The sequence below is a fragment of the Berghia stephanieae genome, chromosome 9 (assembly GCF_034508935.2).
Source record: "Berghia stephanieae isolate SIO BIC M18660-M18661 chromosome 9, UCSD_Bste_1.3, whole genome shotgun sequence".
Lineage (NCBI taxonomy): Eukaryota > Metazoa > Mollusca > Gastropoda > Nudibranchia > Aeolidiidae > Berghia > Berghia stephanieae.
Genome location: NC_088368.1, coordinates 5069172 through 5081593, shown reverse-complemented (window position 1 = coordinate 5081593; position 12422 = coordinate 5069172). Strand labels below are relative to the sequence as shown.

At 37.9% G+C, this 12422-nt stretch overlaps 1 protein-coding gene across 10 annotated transcripts in view; it reads left to right on the top strand.

Annotated features, from left to right (window-relative positions):
* The window catches only part of LOC144979548 (sodium/myo-inositol cotransporter 2-like), an 89885-nt gene that overhangs the window by 32156 nt on the left and 45307 nt on the right, over positions 1-12422 (top strand). For 4 of the 10 annotated variants that reach the window (XM_078926267.1, XM_078926268.1, XM_078926270.1 and 1 more), the window contains one exon: positions 9085-9189. The exons of the other annotated variants lie outside the window; for them this stretch is intronic. In XM_078926267.1, the coding sequence (XP_078782393.1) occupies positions 9085-9189 (105 nt within the window). The remainder of the gene's footprint in view (positions 1-9084; positions 9190-12422) is intronic. 10 annotated transcript variants of the gene reach the window in all.

Sequence of the window (12422 nt, the reverse complement as noted above, 5' to 3'; positions counted from 1 at the left end):
TGCCTAAACCCATAAAGGAAGAGGGGTAATTATTGGCGAAATGTTAAAAATTATGTTTAAAGCAAGCTCACAAGACTGCTAGGAAACCATTGAAGACAGTGGAATAGATGAAATTCGACTATGGAATTAGAAGAGGCAACAAAGTGCACTTCGAAGACAGAAAAATAATAATAATAATAATAATAATTTATAACTGAATGCAATCCTGATCAGTCCTGCCAGCATCATTGCAGATTTCGTCTTCGGTGCAGTGTTATGTGTAAAAAACAGACACAAACTTTAAGAAGAAAGGTCAATCAAGAAGCCTCCAACTCTGTCATGACTCAGATCTGTTGCTATGTACAAAAAGACAAACCCCAGACCATGGAAAGAAACAACAAAGTATGTATGACTGTCTGGAGCAACATCACGGTCTGTATCAACTGAGCAGAATAGCAACGAGTCGATGCCACCACTGTCAACATGGCAGTGACAGTGATGAAGGGGTTCAATTCCAAAGAAAATGCCAGAGAAGCTCAGCCTGATGATACCAGACTGGAACCAAAGGCTGAAGGAGAAGGGGTAGAGGTGACACTTTCACCTCCCCATCAAAGGGTAGAGGTTTCACCTCCCCACTAAGAAACTTCTCACATCATGATGACTCAAGGGCACAAGGGACTACTAGAGACACCAGGAGCAAACACCATGCACAGGGAGCCTGATGATACCCCAAGCAATCACAGGTTTGATGACAGCTAAAAAAGTGCCCTGAAACCAAGACCTGATGATACCAGGGTTGGAACCCCTCGGAACCACAGGCTTGATGATACCTGGTGTAAGCCCCCCTGAACCCAGAGACCTGATGATACCAGGGATGGTACCCCTCGGAATCACAGGCGAGGAAGGGAGAGAGCTACCCAGAGGCCCATCTGATAATGGCTCTAGAACCCGACCCAACCTGATGGAACCAGAATAAGCCAAGATATGAGAAAGAGCCCATGAGGGTACCATGACGACCATGGGGCCAGGAAACCATGGTAGTGGTACCCCTATGAACTGATAACATGAACACATGGGTGATCACCTCAAGCAGGAGAGGGAGGGAATTATGGCTATACATCAGCAGGTATTTTACTACCTCAATCAGGTGAGTCAGAAGCATAAGCTTCAAAATGATGATGGATACCACATTGTGACAGGACCTGTATTATAGACATTAACATGAATTGGTAACTGACATGGTTCCAACTATGCTTGTTTTATTTCTGACATTATCCCTGGTCATTGTCATCTTGTCAATTAATTACTAAAGAGATTCCCTGGCCTGCTAGCAATAATGTAAATACTAAATAAGCTCTATTTTCAGCTGCATTGTTTTAGAGAAAAAAATGGGATATATATATATATATATATATATATCCAGCCATTTACAAGTGCAGCAAGCAACCACTGATCTTGCCTTACAATTTTGATTGCTTATATCCCCAATGAAATTTAAAATATTGCATCCTTCCTAACAAGTTATCTTTTATCAATTTTGGTCCAACTTTCATAAGTACTATGTTCTGATATGGATATTTTCAGTAATGTTTTGGGACCAGACAAACTTATGCAAACATGAGATCTTTCCACTTTTAATCGATATCGGGTATAACTTCAGGAGGGAAAGCATTTTAGGAGGGGAGGAATGTGGGGAAGATTTTATGTCACTGATTATTGTGATAGGTTGTTGTTGTCAGTGTTTTGTTATGGTATGACTGTCGTGTCTCGATCAGGCTGTTGTGAGTAATCTTCATGTTGTGTTTGTCCCTGTCTCCCGCGTAAACGTGGCGTCATCGTGTCTCCTATAAAAGCTTGTGACACCCTTCATTCTTCCTCTTGACCACAGCCTTCTTCTAAGCAGACATACTATCTTTGCCTATCGTAGCATCTTCGAAGATCCGATCCGCCATACTTTTGGTATGTTATAAGAATCAGGCTAGACCGGGACGATTCCCGAGGTGCTCTAGAGCATTTTTTAACCGCCCATATATGTCCTCTACATATATGGAGAACGCCCACTTCGGTGGAGACTTTTTCTGAACTTTTTCCTTATTTTTTACATCGTGAACGAGATTGGGAAATCTGTTCACGACAGTGAGTAGAGCATATTATGAATCTCGCGAAAAGTAAACCCCTAGTCAAGCCTGTGGGCAGTTCAGTAATCCTAATCACAACATTGTTCACTGTGTATAGATAGAATGCGCTTGGCCAAGGAGTTCACAACATTGCCATCCGGAAGTATAACGGACCAACACACAAACTCTGTGTAACCATGAACTTTTATAGTCTTGTTAATACAGTTTAGTGAGAACAACTCACTAACGCGGATGGCAAAAACAATAACAAAGGCCTGAGTGACGTCATCTGCATACTATCTATAACTGTGGCCTTCGTAAGTTTATGGCCTGATACTGACCAAAAAATGACGTCAAAATGCCAGTCTTTTGCCACAAAAGAAAACAAATCGTGAGTTGTATTCAATAGTTCAACCAATGAAATAACTTGTTTCCATGAGCTCTACTAACAACTCACTAGGCGGTGCAAAAACCAAATAATGACGTAAAACTGCCAGTCCTTTTGGATTCCAGTATCAAGCGATAGCATAACGATGGCTACGGTATAATCCACTGTGTTATTGTAAACCATCCATTTGTTCACTCATTCCAGACCTTTTGTTTTGCATATACCGTAACGAAGAAAATTCCAAAAGTACGATACCGTAACCGGTAAAAAAAATCGGTTTAATATCAGTAACAGTCTAGTGTTTGAGCCAATTTTCAATCAATCCATTAAGAAGGTGGGGAAGATATTCGCGTCAACCTGTTGTGGACCGGACTATAACATATATAGATAGTATGCAGATGACGTCACTCAGGCCTTTGTTATTGTTTTTGCCATCCGCGTTTGTGAGTTGTTCTCACTAAACTGTATTAACCAGACTATAACAGTTCATGGTTACACAGAGTTTGTGTGTAGGTCCGTTATACTTCCGGATGGCAATGTTGTGAACTCCTTGGCCAAGCGCATTCTATCTATACACTCAACCAGAAAAAGATGAGTTAGATTCAATGCCTATTTGTTTTACAAAGAAAGCAAATTTGTATCTACAATGTACTCGTAACTCATTTAAATTCCTTTGCGTCACTTTGGTGAAGAGTGTACAAGAGGCAATTTTGGTTGGTTGGGATGTATTAATTTTATTTGTGTAGTAGAGTCATTAATCCATCTAACGGTTACATGCATGTACCCCCCCCCCCCCCACCCCCGGTTTTTTCTACATAATATATATCAAAACACACAGGATTTGATATTTGCTAACACATGTACATTCCTAGCTTAAGTGCACTGGTAGATTGAGTCTGATTGACCTTTCTCCCCATCTCTTCCCCTCCCCCACCAGCCCCAAAGTTACGTGCCAGGTCCGATTACAGAAAATATATGGGTCTTCCGCAGTTTATACTACGTTACACCAAGGTTTATCTTTGTTGTCATGCGCAGTAATATCAGTCAGAAACTCAAATTTGACATCCATGAGGCAGCAAAGAAACAGTAAAGGCCACACACATAATATTCTGTCGTACTCTGGAAAAACACATATTTTAAAAAAATTGGCCAGAAAACTCGTCTTTCAAATATCGATCGATTTAAATAACTCTCGTGATCATCATTGGCAAAAACTCTCAAACTATGTGGCTATGTGGTCTAGTGGTATGACGAAGGACAGATGAAAACGACAGATAGCGTGAAAGATGGAGGGATACGTAGATATCCAGTATTCAGAGGGATCGATAAATAGGTAGAAAGATGGTTGGATGGACAGATTGATAGATAGATAGATAGATAGATAGATAGATAGATAGATAGATAGATAGATAGATAGATAGATAGATAGATAGGTAGATAAATAGATAGGTAGATAGATAGATAGGTAGGTAGATAGGTAGGTAGGTAGATAGATAGATAGATAGATAGATAGATAGATAGATAGATAGATAGATAGATAGAGTTGTAGTAGTAGTACTCGAAAGGTCCCAGGTTTGAGAGTGTTTGCCAAGATGAGGGTCATTTAAATTTATCGATATTTGGAGGACGACTTTTCTGACTAATCTTAAATACTACGAGCTTTTTCCAACACCGTCACAAGTTGATTCATTCCTTCAATATGATTGTCGTTCTCTTTATCCCATGATTTATTGGTATTTATTACAAGAAATGTCCCAGTTACGATACCAGTTAGATATCAGTTCAGTGGCCCGAGAAGTGAATGCTTAGGCAGGGTTGCCAGATATTTTTTTGCAAAGTCGCAAAAGCTTGAGCTTAAAGTCGAAAAATTAAGGGAAAAGTCGCAAACTTCGATATTCCTCTACCCCCCCCCCCCCCCCCCTTCCCCAACCTCACCCCTATGGATGAATATAATTTTATTATATATCTGGATATTATTATTCATACTCTGGCCCTATCACAACGCCCCAGATACAGTTTTGCCTTTTTATTGTCAAGTTTTTTTTTTTAATCCAATGATTTTATCGGCTATTTTAACATTGTTCTTAGTATTTTAGTTATAATATCTAAGAAATAGCCCAAAATTTGCAGACCATAATAAAAATTAGCCCAGGAAGTCGGAAGTCGCAATTTTATATTTTTGACGCAAACAGTATGAAAAGTAGCCCAAGTAGCCATCGTTAACTTATAGCCTGACACTAGAACCGCCAGGACTTCTACTTTGACGTCATTTTTTAGGTTTTTGCACCGTCCAGTGAGTTGTCGTTAGTAGAGCACAAGGCAATAAGTGATTCCATTGGTTGAACCATTGAATACAACTCACGATTTGTTTTCGTTTGTGGCCAAAGACTTGTCTTTTGACGTAATATTTTGGTTAATGTCATTCTATAGATAGAATGCAGATGACTCACTCAGGCCTTTGTTATTGTTTTTGCCATCCGCGTTTGTGAGTTGTTCTCACTAAACTGTATTAACCAGACTATAAAAGGTCATGGTTACACAGAGTTTGTGTGTTGGTCCCTTATACTTCCGGATGGCAATGTTGTGAACTCCTTGGCCAAGCGCATTCTATCTATAAGTGAACGATGGTTACGCTCGTAGCGTAGCCATCGTAAAGTTATAGCCTGACACTGACCAAAAAATGACGTCAAATTACCAGTCTTTGGCCACAAACGAAAACTAATCGTGAGTTGTATTCAACAGTTCAACCAATGGAATCACTTGTTTCTTTGAACTCTACTAACGGCAACTCACTAGACGCTCCACACACCTAAAAATGACTTCAAGCTGCAAGTCCTTGATGGCTCTAGTGTAGTTGAAGCGTAGCCATCGTTAACTTATAGCCTGACACTAGAACCCTCTTAGGATTTATAGTTTGACGCTATTTTTTAATTTTGTGCAGCGTCTAGTGTGTTGCCGTTAGTAGAGTTCAAGGATACAAGTGATTCCATTGGTTGAACTATTGAATACAACTTACGCATTGTTTTCTTTTGCGGTCAAAGACTTGTCTTTTGACGTCATTTTGGTCAGTGTCAGGCTATGTAAACGATGCCTACCGTTGAAGCCCCGTTGTAGGTGACGCAATGTTGAATGCTTGGAAAAGGATCTGGAACACTCAAATGATCTCATCACACTTGTGCGTAAATTGAGCCAATAGCTGCAACAGCGTTGTCTCTGTCGGAAAAAAAGCAACTGTCTTGTCCCACATGTTAAGTGTTGTTGTTGGCTTGGGACCCGGTGTAAATCACGTTGAGCTCATCCAGAGGATATTGCGCTGAATAAAAGCTCAAGTAATAATACTGTTTATAAACGATGAAACATACATCGATTCAATTTTTATTATTATCTAACCTCTATAATATGAAAATTTAAACTTTAGACGGAATATACAAGATATTTTTTTAACTTGAGATTTTATCATGCGTAATATCCACTAAACGTTTGTTGCAAGGGGCCCATCCTAGCCAACAGCAACACATAACATATAGAACGAGACATGAAGCCTGTTAGGCAATATTACATTTTTCTCCGACAAAAACAAAACTGTTAACGGCCACGTACTCATTTTTTTCACCTAAGTACGGTGAGAGAATGTAAGTAAAGAACATTAATTTTTCTAAGAACTAAATTTTTCGCCGCTCAGAACGGAACTCGAACTCGGGATCTTCTGGCCCGAAAGGGAGTGTGTCATATCACGAGACCACATTGACGCAATTCATGGACTTAACTTGACTTATGCCTTTGGCTCCTGGCGAAGCCATACGGCCTTAACAGCATTCTTCCATCTTCTTCTGTCTTTGGCACAGACCTTTGCCTCACTCCGGGTAAGATTACACGTTCGAATTTTTTAAAAACCCAACATACAGACGACCTATCTCTTCCTACGTGTTAGTTGTCGGTTGTGTTGGATTAGGCCTAAGACCTCTTGTAAAGTCATATTATATGCTTGGTGTAAATATCTTAATGACTGGATTGAGTACACTACAGACTACTTGGTTTGGACGAAAGATAATAAATATTTCGAGGCGCTAAGGGTCTTGTGTGTGGTTTTGGATAAAGGTTGGGGATAAAATCGATACCAATTTTTCTTTGAATCCGCTCTACCTGAATAGGACCTATAGAACAGAGGTCGAGTGATATAGAAGGAACTAAGTTGATATATATATAAATATATATATATATATATATATATATATATATATATATATATATATATATATATATATATATATAAAAACAAAGACCCGAGTGACGTTAACTTCATTCTATCTATAGATAGTATGCGCCTGGCAAAGAAGCTGAAAACATTGCCATCCGGAATATAACGGGGTATTATACCGAGGATAATGGCGGACCAAGTATACTACAAACCACTTAGTACCAGTGTGTACCAAAGATCAGGAAGGTTACAACGCTCTCTGGAAAAGTAGAGAGCTCTGGGGGTCTGTTTGAAGCACGGGATAGTAAAACCACGGGGTCGTGGATAGCTCATAGGGTAGAGTCACGATCTCCCCGGCCAGGCGGAGGAGTTGTCGTACCAGTAAAGTCGTCGTTCGAGCGTGGCTTTCGTAAACTCATAGCTTGACACTGACCAAAAAATTAAACCAAAAGACAAGTCTTTGGCCACAAAAGAAAACAAATTGTGAGTTGTACTCAGTAGTTCAACCAGTGGGATCACAGATTGTTCCCTTGAGCACCACTAACGACAACTCACTAGACGCTGCACAAATCTAAAAAAAATGACGTCAAACGATAAGTCTTAGTGGGTTTTAGTGTCAGGCTACAAGTTAATGACGGCTACAATTCGAGGTACCATCGATGCCGCGAATTTTTATTCTCTGTTGTCTTCTGGCACTTTCCTACTCACTTCATTTTTTGTTATTGTAAAAATATTCACAAAAAGGTGAAAATGGGGGCAGTACAAACAATGGACGTTTCGAGTAGGCTGCCTGCCTGACGCCTGGGCACGTAATCATCATCCATCGTGGCTTGTGCTCTTGAGCACGTTGCCGGTCAGTTGTCTCCACGAATCACGATCCTCTGCGGTGCGCATGACATCTGTGTTGCTTTTTAAATCACATTTGGCCATTCTTAAGTTATTTCGATAAGTCATTCTTTGTCTTCCTCTAGCTCTCTTTCCTTCGATCATCCCAGATTTTACCAACTTTTCTATTCCGTCTCTTCTCCACACATGTCCCAGAAAGCGTATATGCCTCTTTCTGATGTTATAGATCAGTATTCTTTTCTTTCTCACCTTCTACAACACTTCCTCGTTCGTACACCTGTCTGTCCATGATACCCTCAACATTCTTCTATACACCCACATCTCAAATGCCTCTAATCTCTTCGCACATTCTTTGTCAAGCGTCCACGTTTCACACCCGTACCCTTTTATACGGTTGTGAAACGTGGGCTCGTAAAAAGTCCTATTAATCACACTCAATATCGCTTAACTTCACTTGACGAGAATAGAGCAGTATAATTAGGTGCCCCAAACGTAAACAAAGGTCTAGAAGCACATGGCAAACCACATGTTCCTGTCTTGACAGCTCAAGTTCCAATGTAAATTATAGAAAAAAAATAACCTTTAAAATTTGGCTGTTAGGTGGCAAAAGAAACACATATTCATAAATACTCAATCATGCATCAAATAATGTCTAGATATGGATATTTTATGGAACAAAGGGTAAAATTTATCAAAAGTTACAGTCTATCTATTTTTAGACCAGAGCAAATTATTGCGCTGGTGTGAATAAAACGAGAATTATTCGGAGCCTGATTTTCAGAATAATTTAGTCTTATATTATTATTTCTGCAACTGTTAGATTTTATGTAAACATATTTTCAATACTGAAAGTGTATTGCCTACAACTCAAACTACAAAATTGGGAGACCTATATTGTGCGTAAATGTTTCCGGCCCCTAACGAAAATCACTAGCAACTTGTTATTGTTTACGTTTGGGGCACCTAATTATACTGCTCTATATGGAAACAAATTAAGAATCAAGGCCCATTGCTCGGTTTAGTGATATAGTGCCATAGCATTTTGTACTTTAAAAAAAGAGATTTTACATAGCACAATATCCACTAAACGTGCTCAAAGCGCTGTACAAGGGGTCCCTGGCCAACAGCAACAATTATCATTCCGATCCGAAAGCGAATGTCATACCACTAGACCACATAGCCGCACATACTCGCGTTCGGACCGGCAATTTCTAGGTTCGAGCCCTACTCTGAGCGGCGCAAAGTTGAGTTCTTGGAAGAGATGCTGTACTCACATTCTTTCACCCAACTCGTGTAAAGTGAGTATCTTACCGGTAACAGCGTTGCCTCTTTCTAAACAAATTACAACTCGCCTCACCAGCGTCTAATCCTATGACTTAAATGCTGCTGTTTGATTTGGACTCCCTGTAAAGCGCTTTGACCTCATTTAGTGTATTTTTGCGCTATATCAAAGCTCAAGTTTTAATTTTTCTTTGAAAGGGGGGGGGGGGGGGGGGGGGGGGGGGGGGGGGTTGTTTTATGTGCAGCATCAATCCATGTTTTGTTTATGGTTCCAGGTTCTAAGAACGATAACCATGGATTCCACCCCGGGACTAGACCACTGGGGAGATATCACGGTTATTGCCCTTTACTTCCTTGCTGTTCTTGGAGTTGGCTTGTGGGTGAGTTTAACGATGATGATGATAATGATGGTGATAATGTTGTTGATGATGATGATGATGATGATGATGATGATGCTGATGATGATGATGATACTGATACTGATACTGATGATGATGATGATGATGATGATGATGATGATGACGATGATGACGATGACGATGATGATGATGATGACGATGACGATGATGATGATGACGATGATGATGATGATGATGATCATCATCATCATCATGATGATGATGATGATTATGATGATCATCATGATGATAACGACAATGATGACCTAGTATTTGAGTATTTCTGTGGCGGACTTTAAAAATCTAACTTTTGACACTAATAATATTATGAGACTCTCAACTTCTTATAGATTTCAGGCTTGATGCATTTGTGACCCATCGTCTCAAAACGGTTTAATGTCGGGATGACTAAGATGTTATAAAGTCAAATTGAGCTTTTAAAAATTGAGCTTACATATAGCGCAATATCCTCTAAACCTGCTCATGGCGCTTTACAAGGGGTCCTTGACCAAAAGCAACATGTAACGTGTAGAATGAGACATGACGCCTGTTAGGCGATTATATTACATTTTCCGACATAGACAACGCTGTTAATGGCCAGTTACTCATTTTACACCTGAGTAGGGTGAGAAAATGTGAGTAAAGAGCCTTTTCCAAAGACTCAACTATGCACCGAGCAAGGCTCCCGATCCGAAAGCGAGTTTCATACCACAAGACCACATAGCCACACGACTGGTCAAAAATTCGAATGATCGCTAATTAACACAATAAAACATAATGTTCATTCTCCTCAATAAAACATAAAAATTCAACGCAAGTCTGATATTTCCGTCTATAGATCGAAGTTGACGTCACCCAGGTCTTTGTTATTGTTTTTTGTCATCCATGTATATGAGTAATTCTCACTAAACTGTATCGACCAGACTATAAACTTTTAAGGTTACACATAAATTTGTGCGTTGGTCCATTGTAATTCCGGATGGCAATGTTGTGAGCTTCTTAGCAAAGCGCATACTATCTATAAATTCAATTGTCATCATTTTAATCATCCCAACCGTTTTGAGGCGAGAGTTTGAAGATCTGATAAGTTTGAAGTCATATTATTTGCAGGTCTGATCACGGAACGCGATTGTGGGCTTGTTTTATTATTGTTGTATTGAACAATATTATCATTTTTGTGGCGTGAGAATATTTCCATTACAATCATAAGACTAGTAATGGATTGTAATGGAAATATTCTCTCGCCACAAAAATGATAATATTGTTCAATACAACAATAATAAAACAAGTCCACAATCGCGTTCCGTGATCAGACCTGCAAAGTAGTATACGTCGATTTTGGAGTCTTTTAAATCGATTTGTTTTCGAAGTAAAAAGATTTCTAGTCAAATGAAATTTTAATTGAAGGGTGTTTATTTATTTATTTATTTATTTATTTATCTATTTATTTATTCATTTATTTATTTATTCGTCTATTCATTTATTATCTAATTATTTACCTATTTATTTATTCATCATTTTTAGTATGTTATTTTTTCAGCTCTCTTTTAAATCAATTTATTTTGTAACAATTAATTTATTTATCTAATTATTTATATATTTATTTATCTATCCCTGTATATATTTTGTAAGTTAGTTATTTATTAAGTTATTTAATATTTATTTATTTATTAAATTTTATGTTTATCTATTTGTTTATCTTTTTATTTATTTGTTTAATTATTTATTATTTATTCATCTATCCATTCACATCTTAATCTATTTGTTTACTTATATCATTTAACTTCAAGTATAATTGTATTACAATGTAGTATTATCATTATCTTAGTTTACTATTCTGTCGTTTCATTAAAGAACACAGTATGTGCTTTTTGGTTACATTGCATATAGCCTACTGTGTTTTTTAAAAGCAAAGGCAGTATTATTATTATATTGTATCTTACTATTTTCTTTATTTTTAAATATTAGATTATTTTTTTTATGTGATCGTTTTTTTTAAATAGCAAAAAAAAAGCCCAAAAACACATGCTTATCATTTTAGTTGTATAGCTTCATACCAACGCGCACTTATTTGCAGGTCTGATAACCCAATTCCTTATGGGCTCATTGTTGTAATGGATATCTTTTAAAAAATGACGCAAAATATTATCCATAACAAGAATGTTAAACGAGGTCCATAAGTGGGTTCGGATGTCAGACCTGCATATATGTGCACGTCGCTTCATTCTGAATCTAGTATATTATGTAGATACTAACCTTGAAAATAATATAAAGTTTCCAGTTATAGAAAAAAAAATATCGAAATTATTATTTTAGATAGAGAGATAAATAAATATGAATAAATAGATACATAAATAAATGTTTCGTATTAATTGTATAGCAGAATGTGTATAGCAGATTAATGATAATGTAGATGTTAATTTAATGACTATATCTACTGCTGTATTATGGAAAAACACGTATTTAAAAAATTGGCCAGAAAACTCGTCCTTCGAATATCGGTTGATTGAAATGACCCCCATTTTGACAAAAAAGTCTCAAACATGGGACTTCGCGAAGTCCCAGGTTTGAGAGTGTTTGCCAAGATGAGGGTCATTTCAATCGATCGATATTTGAAGGACGAGTTTTCTGGCCAATTTTTTAAATACGTGTTTTTCCAGAGTACGACAGTGCCTAACGTTTACATATTATGTATTTAATTTCCCGCAGAGTCTCTGTAAACCAAATCATGGAACTATTAAGAACTATTTCTTAGCTGGGCGGAACATGAAATGGCTACCGGTGAGGAATATTCTCTCTCTCTCTCTCTCTCTCTCTTCTCTCTCTCTCTCTCTCTCTCTCTCTCTCTCTCTGTCTGTCTCTCTCTCTCTCTCTCTTTCTTTCTCCATGTCTGTTTCTCTCTCTCTCTCTCTCTCTCTCTCGTTCTCTCTCTCTCTCTCTCTCTCTCTCTCTCTCTCTCTCTCTCTCCTCTCCCTCTTTCTCTCTCTCTCTCGCTCTCTCTCTCCTCTCTCCCCTCTCCCTCCCTCTACCTCTCTCTTCTTATATATATATATTATATATATATATATATATATATATATATATATATATATATATATATATATATATATATATATAATATATATATATAAATGAAAAAGTAGAGAAGTACCATAAGGCAATATTATAATATAAAGTAGTTCTTCAGTGTCAAATGGGACAATGGGTTGAAGATT